The sequence below is a fragment of the Tupaia chinensis genome, unplaced genomic scaffold (genome assembly GCF_000334495.1).
Source record: "Tupaia chinensis unplaced genomic scaffold, TupChi_1.0 Scaffold000199_1, whole genome shotgun sequence".
Classification (NCBI taxonomy): Eukaryota; Metazoa; Chordata; class Mammalia; order Scandentia; family Tupaiidae; genus Tupaia; species Tupaia belangeri.
In genome coordinates this window covers 3,123,996-3,138,695 of record NW_006159674.1, presented here as the reverse complement: position 1 = coordinate 3,138,695, position 14,700 = coordinate 3,123,996, and the positions used below count along the sequence as shown (strand labels likewise).

Genomic DNA, 14,700 nt, shown 5'->3' with positions numbered 1-14,700 from the left:
TGGTTCTGCCTTCAGCGAGGTGAAAGACGGGTGCTGCTGCTCAAGTGAAAAACCCACTCGAAGCAGAACTGATGGACATTGTTCAATAAAAGCCATTATTCAGAATAAATGTATTAAGTCTGAGCCTGCCTTTCCAGTTTATAGTCCAAAACATTACCATCTAGGAGAAAAGTTGTCAAATCTCTCTCTCCAACTTTTTTCCTTCCCCCTCTTTCTCTACCATCGTTCTTGGACCTTCACATGAACGTGGTATGGTGACTGTCCATGTCTTCTCTAGCCTCAGTCCAGGTGGGCTGATGTGTGGATATGGCTCAAGCAGGCTCAGGCAGCTTTACTACCTCCTGTATCTACTGTCATACCTTCTGGTGTAACCACTTCATAAAAACAATATACTATACAAAGGAGTTTTAAATTAAAAAAAAAGTCATGACTTTTCTGACAACCCAATGGATGACATAGGTGCCAGTTGGGTGGGAAAATCTTGTGACTGAAATATTAATCTAGGACATAAGAGGGCTGGGCTGAAGACCCAGATTTGGGAGTCATCAGAGTTAATGTCTTAATTGAAGATGTCAATGTCAATGTGATTGGTGAAAGGAAGAGAGGAGCAAACCAAAGACAAAACCCCTGAGGCTAACAGCACTTTAAAGTAAATGGAGAAGAGGACCAGAAACTACAGGGTAGGAGGGAAGTCGGGAAAGAACATGACATGGACATCAGGGTCTGAATGACTGTTAAGGGGGGTGTTTCCAGAAGAAGTACAAAGCAGGTGCATGCATTGGCATACAGGGTGCTGAGAGAAGTTTGACTAGAGCAGTGGAGACATGGAGGTGTGGACAGGGTGGGAGGGAGCAGTAGAAGAGGATGACTTTTTTTTTTATTTGTGAAGTTTAATTTTGGGACCCAGAAAAGAAGAGAAATATTTAAAAGGAGAGCTTTCTGTTTCCAAGAGAGTAAGTGTAAATACGCCTCTAAGCTGAAAGGAAGGTGCCAGAAGAGAGAAAATAGTCCCTTAAGGGTTTATGGATACTAATTTGAGAAATCGTCCATTGCTTTGTCTAATCAGTGGGGTTTTTTTTCTTTTTTTAAAAAATTTATTTATTGGGAACCAGCAGTTAGCGTAATGGCTATGTCGCTGGCCTCCCACGTAGTCGACCGTGGTTCGTGTCCCGGACCCAGTGGCTTAAAAAACTCACGCCGGGCACGTGTGCATGCATGCCCAAGATCCTGAGAGGAGAATGGAGGAGAAGGGATTGCGGCGTGACCATCCCCCTGGGGGGTGATTTCTCGCTTTCTGTCTCTATGTCTCTCTCTGTCTGTTTGGTGAGTACACGTGCCCTATAGCAAAATACCTCTCCAAAAAAAAAAAAAAATTATTTATTTTACATCCTTTCACTGAACATCATCACGGCATACAAAATGCAATTTCCTATCTAGAATACACTTATAGTGGTTCAAACATACATGTTATCATCCACAAATCATTTTCTATTCCTTGTTTCTTGTATATATAAATATTTCCCCTATTTCTCACCCTGTGCTATTTCTCACCCTCCTCCCACACTGTCTCTGGTATCTGCAGTTGCTTTCCATTCCTTTTAAATTTTCCCATATTTTTATTGATTCACAAAATATCTTAATCTAAATACTTTCAATAGCAAGTTCAGCTGATATATACATATCTGTGAATATGTGTTGACTCTAAGTATGAAACTCTGTGAGTAGAATGACTATACTATAAAGTAGCACCTAGCTGAAGCTATGTAGCTTACTGTGTTCATTAAATAGGTATTTTTAAAATATAGTTTTTAATGTCAAGAAAGGCAGTTTTACCTTTAATAAATCAAAATCAAAAAATGTTCAGAAAACCTTGCTTAAGACTTAAAGCCAGGAAAAATGCTAGGATTCTGTTCAAATAGTAGGCACATGGACCTATCGACAACACAAGAGAAGACAAAAATCCTTAACTCTGGAAAACAAAGCATCGAAGATGATCAGTGATGTTTAGTCAAAAGTCATAAAATTCTTGGGAACCAGCAGTTAGCGTAATGGCTATGTCGCTGGACTCCCACGTAGTCGACCGCAGTTCGTGTCCCGGACCCGGTGGCTTAAAACTCACGCCGGGCGCGTGTGCGTGCGTGCCCAAGATCCCGAGAGGAGAATGGAGGAGAAGGGATTGCGGCGTGACCATCCCCCCTGGGGGGTGATTTCTCGCTTTCTGTCTCTATGTCTCTCTCTGTCTGTCTGGCGAGCGCACGCCCCCTACAGTGAAAATCTCTCAAAAAAAAAAAAAAGTCATAAAATTCTTTTTCACCAGTTCAGATTCATATACTTCATCTTCTGTTGTGGTCTGATCTTTCCATTTAAATTCTGGAAGATAATGTTCAACTCTGGGCTTGTCCTGGTCATTTTCTTAGTTGGTTTTGAATTTTATTTCCGTGTATCTGACTTTAGTTTTCCTGATATAGCACTCCCTTCAGAACTTCTTGGAGAACTGGTCTGGTGTCGATAAATTCTTTCAGGTTTTGTTTATCTGAGAATGTTCTTGTCTTCTCTTCCCATATGAAGGATAATCTTGCTGGATATAGTATTCTTGGTTGAAATTGCTTTTCACTCAATATTTTGAGTGTATTTTCCCATTCTTTCCTTGCCCTCATTGTTTCCGATGAGAGGTCTGCTGTTAGCTTGATGGGATATCCTTTGTAGGTAACTTGATGTTTCTCTCTTGCCAATCTTTATCTGTGGTTTTGGTCAATCTGCCTGGTTTTGGTCAATCTGGCTATAATGTGTCTTGGAGAAGATCTCCTTGGGTTGATTCTATTTGGGGTCCTTTGTATTTCTTGTGTCTAGATCTTTGAATGCCTCTCTAGATTTGGAAAGTTTCCTTTCAAGATTTCATGGAATAGATTATCAATGTCCTTATTAGTCTCTTCACCTTCTGGGATACCGATTATCTAGATGCTTGGACATCTAATGGTATCTAGTAATTGTTGTATATTATTCTCATTTTGGGGGGCTATTTTCTCAGTATTCATGGTAGATTTTTCTAGCCCAGTGATTCTGTTCTACATCTGAAATTTGATTTTCTGTATGATCTAGTCTGCTTTTAATATTTTCATGGGAGGTTTTGACTTCCTGTATTACAGCTTTCATCTTTAACAGTTCCATTTGGTTCTTTTTTATGGTGTATATTTCCTCTTTCAGATCTTGCAAGAACTTCCTCACCTCCTGGAACTAATCACCTCTTTTCTCCTGCCTCTTCAGGAGTTCATTGTCTCTCTTCTCTTCCATCTCTGTTAGCTTTTTCACTATGAACATTCTAAATTCTTTATCAGACATTTCCGCGAGTTCCGTTATACTGTCTGTGGAAAAAGAGGAGTTATTCTTTCCCTTGGGGGAGAGGTATTTTCTTGGTTTCTCATATTTCTTGTGCCTCTTTGGTGATTTCTAGTCATCTGATGGATTATATGTTTCTTCCTAATTTCTAGAAGTTCAATTTGAGTGATCAGAGGCATGCAGGAGGAGGTGATCTATAAACTTTTTGCCATTCTGTTTTTCTTCAGGGGGCTCTACCAGAGTGAATTCCCAGCAGAAAAATCTTCATTTCTCTTATTCCCTGAAAGCACTAGTTCTCAGCTCCCATGGAGGACTCAGTCTTCTTCTGAAGGCCTGCCCTTTTTGCCTCTCCAGGATGAATTCTCAACAGAAAATTTCCATTTCTCTTATTCCCTGAAAGCACTAGTACTCAGCTCCCACTCTAATCAGTGGTTTTTAAATTGTGGAACTCTAGACAGAAAGGTGGGAGACTTCAGCATGATCTTGGAATCCCTGCCTACTTTGTAGCTCTCAGACTGTCTACTCTAACACTAGCCTCTTCCTCTTTGGTGTTTCTGCGCTTCTTCCTGTCTCAGTCATGCATTCTGACATTCCTCTACTCTTCTATTTTATCATTTAGCCTCTTCAAATTTCTTGCCTAGATTTTGAGCTGTTAGAATATAAATGTTAAATAAATTTTAGTTCAAGTACTGTCTAAAATGCTCTCTTCTGACCCTTGAGAAGACCATATATTAGTCTCTCTGGGCTGTTGATTGTTCTCTTTCCTTCCTATTGTGAAAAGTCATTAAGAGAAGCAAATGAGTTAATAAAAGAGAAAGTACTTAGGGGTAGGTAAGTAACTTTTTAGTGATTTTTATGGACCTTGGTAGTCGTCTTTATAACTGAGACCCGCTCTGAGAATTATCAATGACAATTTTTTTTTAGAAAAATCTATTTGTTTCTGGTTTTAAAACCAGAAATTAAAAATCATTATCATTCTATTTAGGATAGCTATTAATAAAATTCAACTTACAGTATTTCCTTTTTTAAAAAATGTCATTGCAGATGGGATACACACCACTCCATGTGGGCTGCCACTATGGAAACATCAAGATCGTTAATTTCCTGCTCCAGCATTCTGCAAAAGTTAATGCCAAAACAAAGGTAAGTTCCTTTCTCCTTTGTTTCTGCCCAAATCTTTGATTCTATAAGCAAGAGTCATTTGTTTTCCATCTTCCTTCTGCAGAATGGGTACACGCCACTACACCAAGCAGCTCAACAGGGACACACACACATAATCAATGTCCTGCTTCAAAACAACGCCTCCCCCAACGAACTCACTGTGGTAAGAGCTGGGGGCCAGCCTGAGGGAAGAGGAAAGAGACAGGCAGGCATCTCTAGTGTCTACTTACATTTTTTCGTTGTAAGGCAGTGTTGCTCTCTTACTTTCACTAGTAGGCATAAACAGAGCATTCAGTAGAATGGGGGGAGGAAGGGCAATAACCATATTTAAAAGCTGTTCAAAGATGTAATTAGTGTTTCACACTTTAAAACTGATGGCATTGCCAGCTAGTGGGAAGTCTGTCTGTAAGAGAAAAACATGTCTATTTCATTCATAGCTTACTTAGAACATTAGAATGCCTTTTGGCATCCATTTGTAGCTGCCCAAACTTTTTTGTGTGAGTAGAAACAGGTTAGGTCGGTTTTGTGCAAGGTATGTCTCTCGTGAAACAGTTTTTTGTCTATGACCAGGGATGGGTCTGATGAGACACTCGCCTTAAGTTTCGTATAGGCAAAACATGTGGAATGAGGCTTGTTAATTCCTTGTCCACATATTCCCCTTGCCAGAATGGGAATACCGCACTTGGCATTGCCCGGCGCCTTGGCTACATCTCGGTGGTTGATACTCTGAAAGTAGTGACGGAAGAGACCCTCACCACGACTGTAAGTAATGGATGCAAAACCTGTTACCCTGAGAGCCCATTCATTCTCAGACTGTGGTTTTTGCTGGGATTTTCTGATCTTTCCCCCATTTTAGACCAAGTGCCATGTTTCAGAATTCTGTCCCTCATTCTTAGCTATGAGAATAACAACACTAATTTCTGATAGGAATAAAAATTCAAGCACTAAAACATCTCTTTAAAAATGTATGTTAGTAGCTATTGAGTGTTTAGGCCTACATAATGTTAAATATATGTTATTTGTTTGGTATAATATTTTTTAATAAAATGATGAACAAGGTAGAAATTTTTTAACCTTCTTCTTTGGCTTTGTAAGAGAGTTGGAAATGGGGCTGGCAGGTGGCGTGGTGGTTAAGGTGCTAGACTCTTACATGGCTGACTGTGGTTCGAGTCCCAGACCTGGTGGCTTAGTTTCTCATTTTTCCTCTCTCTCTCTCTGTCTCTCTCTGGTCAAATAAAATAATAATAATAATAATAATAATAGTGAATAAAATTAATAATACTTTTTAAAAAGTAAAAAAATATGGGAACTAACTTGACTTTTTAAAATGTTTTTAATGCACAAATAATACATGGATACATTATCATAACTGTAAAAATATTTACTTAAAAAAATGTTCAGGTAGGATTTAAATTGACTTTGGTCATTATTTTTACTCCTTATCTGTGTACCTATTGGAATTTTTACAGGAATAAAATAGGGTGATTTGTTTAAAGTAAATCTTTACCAGAAAGTCCTGTTGCATCAGATACATATTTTTAAGGTACAAACTCTGGGGTAATTTTTTTAAAAAGCTGTCTGGTACCTTCGAACTGCACCAGGGTTTGAAAACTTTGGAATCAAGAACACATACTACCGTATGTCAGAGATTTCTTTGAGTTATTTCTGATTCCATGACTCAGCATCTAGGCCTGAGACTGACTCTGTACCATGTACGTTTAGGATTTGGGAGCATTTGGCATTACCAGCTCTGTCTCCTTTCTATTCTACTGCCTTCTAACATGAAAGAAAGCATAGTTAGCACCTGAAAATTCATTTGTATACATTGCGCTTTGTAAAGAAATATGGGTTAAGGGTCTCTCTCACTACCTGCAGGTTGAGTTCTTGGGCAACATACAGACTTTTGAAACTGAAAATAATAATAATAATACCTTCAATCAAAAGAGAAATTTTGTAATTAGTAAAAGAAAACAGTTGCTTTACAGACTAGAACAGTTGCTATCAACCAGGGCACATTTCCAACTTCAAGATATCATTTGTCAATCTAGCTTTAGCGGTGTGTACTAAGACACTGAGCTCCATAGGTTGGGGCCACATGAAAGTCTGAGTTCAATTCGTGGTCCACCCTAAAGGCCAGCAATGGGGGTGTTGGTCTGTTATCCCAGTGACTCATAGAGGCTGAGGCCAGAGGATCATGAGCTCAAGGATAGTCCGGGCAACACAGGGAGAACCGGGCCTGGTGGCATAATCTGCCATCCCCGCTGGGAGGGTGAGGCAGGTGGATTATGACATGTCGAGATTTTATCTTAAATTTTAAAAACAATATAATTTGTCTAAGAGATACATTCCCATATGTTGCTTTCATACACTTTTTGAATTTTTCATTATCTTAATTTCTATTACTCTTGAAAAAAAAGAGTTTTAAGCACACAAATATTAACTAGTCCAAATTTTATAGAAATTCCATATAGCTCTGTCAAGAATGGGGAGAAGGAGGAAGGCAAGCTATTTAGTAGAGGCTAAATGTCACAATGCTGTAAAAGATTCAGAGGTGTTACGATAAGTACGTAAAATTTCTCTTTCAATGTCACAGGACTGAAGCTTGTATAATAGTTTAAAATGCAAATTTTATCAGATTGAATATAAATGACTTTCTCACCCTTTAGGAAATTTTAGGACATTTCTTGGAAATAAAAAAGGCTTTAAGAGAAAGAGTTTGAGAATAGAAATACAGTTCCAGCTGCAGGAAAACCTACAGAAAGGGAAAGGTCTCAAGGCTCAGGTTACCATCAGAAGACATAACATGTACAGGAAGGAAGATTATGAAATTCTGAGTTTCTACAATAATAGAATCTCACTTTCAGTGTCATCAACTCACTTGGTGACTTTCTGCAAGAGAGAGAAAACACCCTGGGTGCTAACAGAAAGGTCCAGTTTCCCTATCAAAGCAGGCTCCCAATAAAATGAAGTGTCACCTTGATTAGCCCACTGAAGTCCCTAAGACTTAGTCCAGTATTGTGGTATTTGAGGCTTTATCTCAAGTTGAGACACTGCCTCGTCAGCCCTGCTCTAGCAGCTACATGTAAATTACAATAGTTTAGACCGACTGATGCAATTCAGGGTGGAGTCTAGGACCTTAAGCTCAGCTCAGCCTCCACCATGGTCTTTGTGGTTCTAGTTACTGAGGCCTCAGAGCTATTGTCTATATAAAGCAGACATCAGTTTTTCAAAACCTTAGAAAGAAGAATACCTCTAACATAGGCGTACAATGTGTCATGTGGTAATTGTGAGAGGTACTTGAACTAATGAGGTTCTAATCACAACAGGGTAAGAAACTAAATTGGTAAAACCTGATATTCAAAACAATGTAATTGTATCTGTTAAATCACATATTTAAGGTACTCAGTTTTGCTGACCCAGGCCTGGAACTTTCTATTGTACCAAACAGTAAGGACGTGCTCCCCAAATCCTACCAAAAATAAATGAACAAACACATGTGCACACACGTACACACACACACACACACACACACACACACACACATACACACACTCACTGAATGTGTACCCTTGTTTAAACATCTGGCTGATTTTCAGTTGTCGTATTTAAATGTGTGTCATTCCTTATATTCATAGTCTGTCATATGCCTGCAGTTACAGGAAGATTCATTTTCAAATTAAAGTCATTGGGGCCAGCAGTTAGCATAATGGCTATGTCGCTGGACTCCCATGTAGTCGACCACGGTTCGTATCCCGGACCCAGTGGCTTAAAACTCACGCCAGGCACATGTACGTGCGTGCCCAAGATCCCAAGAGGAGAATGGAGGAGAAGGGATTGCGGCGTGGCCATCCCCCCGGGGGGTGATTTCTCGCTTTCTGTCTCTCTGTCTGGCAAGCACATGTGCCCTATAGAAAAAACTCTCCAGGACCAGCAGTTAGCGTAATGGCTATGTCGCTGGACTCCCATGGAATCGACTGCGGTTCACATCCCGGACCCGGTGGCTTAAAAACTCACGCCAGGCGTGTGTGTGTGCATGCCCAGGATCCCAAGAGGAGAGTGGAAGAGAACCAGCAGTTGGCGTAATGGCTATGTCACTGGACTCCCACGTAGTTGACCGCAGTTCGCGTCCCGGACCTGGTGACTTAAAACTCTCGCCGGGCGCGTGTGCGTGCGTGCCTGGAGGAGAAAGGATTGTGGCATGACCATCCCCCCTGGGGGGTGATTTCTCGCTTTCTGTCTCTGTGTCTCCCTCTGTCTGTCTGGCAAGCTCATACGTCCTATATCAAAAAAATACCTCTCAAAAAAAAAATTTAAAAACTCTCCAAAAAAAATTTAAAAAATTAAAAAATAAAATTAAAGTCATTAAGATTTTCTAACAAGTAATGTTGACAATGTCTTTGGGATAAATATAATCTATACAAAAATAAGTTATCAGAGAGCAAGTTTAAAAAGTCATTGAGGCATCTGCTCTGTAATATAGTGGCCTTTCCAGTTTTTGGAAGCTAAAATGACCCTGCAAATATATTACCTCTAAAATATTTTCATACACTTAGTTGTAAAAAGCATGTAGTTTATGCAGTCTTAATGCTTTATTTATACTAGGAATTAAAACAGACATAAAAGGAGACATAATAAATGGGAGAGTTGACACAAATAATAAAGATGTATTTCTTGCTCTTCATTTGGCTTATCATCAGCCATGACCTTTTAGTAGAATGGAGAAGTAGATCTATCAGACCATGAAAAAAATAGTGATGGAGGATAAGAGGCAACATCTTGCCGCTTCTAGTTTCCTTTGAAAGCCTCATTGGGGGACCAGCAGATGGCTTAGCGGTTACAGCGTTGGACTCCCGCATGACTGACCAAAGTTCATGTCCCAGACCCAGTGGCTTGAAACTCACACCAGGCGTGTGTGTGTGTGTGTGGCCAAGATCCCAGGAGGAGAATGGAGGAGAAGGGATAGTGGCATGGCCATCCCCTCAGAGGGTGATTTCTTTCTTTCACTCTCACTGTCTCTGTCTCTTTTCTCTCTGGCAAGCGCATGTGCCCTGAGGCAAATCTTCTATAGGGAAAAAAAAGAAAAACCTCATTAGGGACCAAAGTCCCTGGAGATGTTACACTTTGCCACTAGAATTCTTCCACCTTGTATTTTTTTTTTTTCTGTTGTTGATATGGTGAGGGCAATTGTGCCGCTAAGGAATACCAATATTGATTCATTTATACATGGAAACTTTGAGATATTCAATACATAAATACCACAAAAAAACAATTGATTAATTTAGAAGAAACGAAGAGTCTTATTAAAATGCGAAGTCTCCTCACACTAACACGACTTTTTTTTTGTTATCAGACCGTCACGGAGAAGCACAAAATGAATGTTCCAGAAACGATGAATGAAGTTCTGGATATGTCGGATGATGAAGGTATAAAAATGCCCTTCAAATACGTAATAATGATGAATGACTCTGTATTCGTTGTTTCCTAAAGGTAATTGCAAAATGTGTTTACAAGTACTGAAATTTTTCTTGTATTATCAAGAGTGTGCATTTTTCATACACTTATATTGTTCGCTTAAATCATGCAGTTCGTAAAGCCAATGCCCCTGAAATGCTCAGTGATGGTGAATATATCTCAGATGTTGAAGAAGGTATTTGCAAATTTTTTTATTGTGATGAAACCTAACTACCAACTTTATCCTTCATTTCTTATCTTTGAAATGTAACATTTCCTTGATTAACTAACTTTCCCTATTCTCTTGAGAAGATTAATTGATGTATCATTTAAAGAATGTCTATTTTGTATTACTGACTTTCTTCTTTCAGTCCCCTTGAATTCCCTCTTCTTGAACCCATTTTCCAACTTTAAAATACGAAACTGTTGCTAATTTCTGGATTACCTTCTTTCTAATTGTTTCTATCAAGCATAAAGTTGATGTTTATATTGTTTGACTCTGAAATCTAGAAAGGAAAAATGACAAATGTTGCTAGTAAAAATATTTCTTTATAATCAGTAAGAGAAGGTATCTTTACAGGTAAAGGATTAAATGCCCATTCTAAGATTTATTCCGAGGTTTGTAGCAAAAACAGCTTTTGGTCTTGAACTAATATTGAAAAATCAACTCAAACAAAACTGTTTTCAATAATAATTATTATTTTAATAATTAAATAATTAATAATTTTAATAATTACTGACATTTTTCTTACTTAATTAGTTTCAATAATTATTATTGAAAGAAAGAGATCAAACTATATGTGTGTGGGGAAAACTGTTTTCTGCCTTACCTAAAGGTCAGTACTTTTAACCGGGTCATGATATGCACATCTATTAAGAAATGACATCTTTAAAAGATCCATTGGAAAACTAGCATTTTTACAGTTAATAAATATTATATGGATGGCAAATGTTGGCGTTTCCCTGGGATTGGGAAAAGTTTGCTAAGGAATTTATATATTTGGGGAAAGTTTGCTGTGGAATTTATATATTTGAATTTCTTTCTTGCATCATTTGACTCTCCAAAACTAAACCTCATGGAGCCTTCCAGCCGCCACCTCTTATGTGGTATTTTTTCTTGGATCAGTCTTAGCATTGCGAGTTGTCGTTTGTCTTTAGGTCATCGTCACCATTTTAATCATGGGTTCTTTCTCTCACTCACACAACTTTTATTGGAACCTAGATAGAGGGAAAGCCTGCCTGATCGAAGGTCACTTGAACCATTTTGGTATCGGTATCCAAAGACCATCTACTGTAAATGCGTCGTGACAGGGACTGTATACCCAGAAGAACGAATGATCTACGACCATTCAGGGACCCCTCAGTGATAGGGACTCAGCAGCTCTATCCTCTCTGGCTTGGCAGAGTCACTTGGTGCTTTGTCCCAGGACTCCAAAAGGGATAAATCAAACCTTCCCCTAATTCTGCAGTATGAGCTGCGCTCCAGCATCAGTAATGCTGGAGGTGCTGGGAGGTTACTGGATAGAAACACTCGCGTGAACAGCCTCTCCTCTGGCAGAGGGTAGGGAAGAAAAGGAGACCTGGGGAAGCCTAACTCCATTGTAGAGGCTAGGGGTTGTGTCCACCATGGGCTGCGTCCACCTGCCTCTTTGTTTGTAAATGTTATTTTGATCGATGTTAAAGATGTCTCACTTCCTTCTTCTGTAAAATATCAACTATATGTCTACCTCCCTCCTCACCCCAAATGGATATTATTTGTGCCCATCTTTAGGACTTTTAGAATGATATGCCTTAGTGTCATATTTTGTGCTTTCTCATGCAAGATTCAGAGTAATTTCTTATGTGCAGAAGTTAAAGGAAAAATGTTCTTACAGATATGTATACACAGACAAAACACGTCAAAAATAGGTTTTGCGTATGAAAGTACTATGAGATAAAATATGGCAACTACAGACCTAAAAGGTTGCTAGCCTACATTTTTCATTCTATTGGACTTCCTGTTGCTTCTACTCATTGAATCAGGCTCTGATGCATTTGGCCAGATGGATGAGGGGACTAGGTTTTAAGCAGTATTTAGAACAAAATCTGCCTCTTGCATGTTCTTTCAGCTACTTGAAAATACTTTTCCAATTTCTTCTTGTCTTTTTTTTTCCCTCCAGGTGTATTATTGCTACTTTCTTCTTTTGTTCCTCCCACCATCCTGGTCCCTCTCCTCTGTTCATTTCAACTTGTCTAAACCCATCTTGAATTAAGGTGGCCAGAGCTGAACCTAATTCCCTAGTTACAGTCTGAGCAGAACAGAGTATAGCAGGGCCATTGCTTTCTCTATGGATGATATTAAAAATATAATATTGGAGATAACAATCTTTTTGCGGTTATAATATTCATTTAATTTGGCTGAAGTTAATATTACCGCCAGCTGAGGTCCCTAAATTTTGCTTATCTGGGCTTTGGTAAGCCACATTTCTCTTATCGTGTATTTAGTTACTCTCCAATGCATGAATTCGCATTTGTATATTACTGCAAAGATCCCAAAAGAACATTTTGAAATTTTAATTCTAAAAGGGCTTGTACCGTTTTAATGATAGTTTTTATATGCATTCGCTTGGTCATCTTGCCAGAGTCTTGGATTGTTGCTGTGCTTGATTTACTGCTACTTGTTTGAGTTGGCCCTTCGTGGCTGTGACTGTGCATTCCCATGCACCTGCAGGCCTGTTGTGAATATATCAACTATAGGAACTAGTGAAATCCCATCACACTGGGATTGCGGGGTATCAATATCAGCAGCTTTTAGAAGCAAATAATAATAAGCAGTATATTGGCCAGTTTACTTCAAGAAAGAAAATTATGAGTTTATAAAAACAAATCCTGAATTATAAAATTAGAGTGAATGTTAATGGAGCAATACAAAGAGTAGTGCCTCTTTTTCTCCTTCTGTTTGCTTTCATCTCTCTCTCTCCTCTTTCCTAATTTCTTTTCCTCTTTTTGGTGGTTAGGGGGTATCCACTATGAGAAATTAGTGTAGGGGAAAGAATGTCTGGATTATTATTATTTTTTTTTCTTGGAGAGTTTTTTTTTTTTTTCTTTTAGACAACTTGGCCTTTATCTAAAGACCTATAGGACACGTGCACTTACGAGAAAGACAGAGAGAGACAGGGAGACAGAAAGTGAGAAATCACCCCCCACCCCCCGAGGGAGGATGACCACGCTGCAATCCCTTCTCCTCCATTCTCCTCTCGGGATCTTGGGCACGCACGCACACGCTCCCGGCGTGAGTTTAAGCCATCGGTTCCGGAACTCGAGCCACAGTCGACTACATGGGGGTCCAATGACATACACCAACTGCTGGTCCTGTGTCTGATTTATTTCTTAAAAAAAAAGAAAAGTAAGGAAAACAAGTCTAGACAGTGTTATCATGTATGACCTACGGGAACAATAGAACCAAGATACAGAGTAGAGCAAAGGTTGGAGTATCAGCAAAGCCATGCTGTAGAAGAAGAGGAGAGGAAGCTGCCTTATCTGAGGCAGGATTTTAAACTCAAACATTGGAGGTGGGAGGGGATCTCCTCAGAAAGCCAGATGGATTTATAGATACCATAAAGTTCTCTGGCCTTCTGTTCAAGAAAGTATCTATTTCATACATGTAATCTCAATTTACATACAAAGTTAATGTCTTCATTGTAGTGCCAGTTAGGTTCTTATGTTTTGTAATTCTGTTCATAATTAAAGGGGGAGGAAACTATGAGGAGGAGAGAGAAACATAGAAAACAGGAGGAAGAGGAGAAAGGAGGACATGGTAGAAGGGAGAGAAAGAAAGAAGGGAGGAAAGAAGAAAGTGTAAGAGAAAGAGAGCCAGAGGAAAAGAGGCAGGAAAGAAGTTAAGATTAAGATTCAAGATGTTTTCCAGTTTGGGTTTTCCTCCTATAGGATTTCACAGTGGCTTTTATTCAGCTCTGTTCCGAACTTAAAAATTCCTATAAAATGCGTTTCATAAATTAAAAAGAAAAGTATGCAACACTATTTTATCTTGTAGAATGCTAATGATTTGGGATATAATTACAAATGTAAAGAACTATAGAAGGGACCTCAAGAGCAATGATATTAAGCCACGCAACATCGAAACCAAAGCTGCAGTTCTATGAAATACGACTGTTACAGGTTTATGAGAGAACAGCTGAGAGAGACCAACCCCAGCTAGGGAGAATTGTTTAATTCTTAGCTACCTACAGACTTTATAGGGCTGCAAAAATCTCTTTCAGGATCAAAGGCAGATACTTAAATAGTAAAAGAAAAAAGTAAGAGAATAAGTGAATGTGCAGTAGAAATGGTTATCAAGTAGGTGTAAGTTTGAGATATGATGAAGTAATACAGTTTCAGTAGGAATTAGAGTGGCATTGAGGAATAGGTAGAGTCAGGCTCTCTGTGCCAGATTTGATGCTGAATGGAAGCCACAGCAAATTAAAATCCTCAGATTTCACAGAACTGAATGGACAGGTTGAGATCTCAAGAAAAGAAAAAAAAATTCTATAATATGGGATAATGGGATTTTAATCCTAAATTATAGAAATAGATATTAAGAGAAGGATGCCAAGAATAGTCTCTGTAGTTTGCCAACTCATGATTAATTTTGTTTATTTTCACAACCTAGACTCCTTGCTCCATAAAAGCAACTGTCCTGGCCCCATCGCAGCTCACGGGACATTTACATGTATGCCCAGATTCATGAATGAAGAATCTGCTGCCTTCCCTACA

The 14,700-nt window shown here is 39.0% G+C and overlaps 1 protein-coding gene across 1 annotated transcript in view; it reads left to right on the top strand.

The window, feature by feature from the left end:
- The window catches only part of ANK3 (ankyrin 3), a 743,189-nt gene that overhangs the window by 595,788 nt on the left and 132,701 nt on the right, over positions 1 to 14,700 (top strand). Inside the window, exons 20-24 of the mRNA XM_027771266.1 lie at positions 4,381 to 4,479; positions 4,562 to 4,660; positions 5,164 to 5,259; positions 9,848 to 9,920; positions 10,082 to 10,144. Coding sequence (XP_027627067.1) covers positions 4,381 to 4,479; positions 4,562 to 4,660; positions 5,164 to 5,259; positions 9,848 to 9,920; positions 10,082 to 10,144 — 430 coding nt within the window. The remainder of the gene's footprint in view (positions 1 to 4,380; positions 4,480 to 4,561; positions 4,661 to 5,163; positions 5,260 to 9,847; positions 9,921 to 10,081; positions 10,145 to 14,700) is intronic.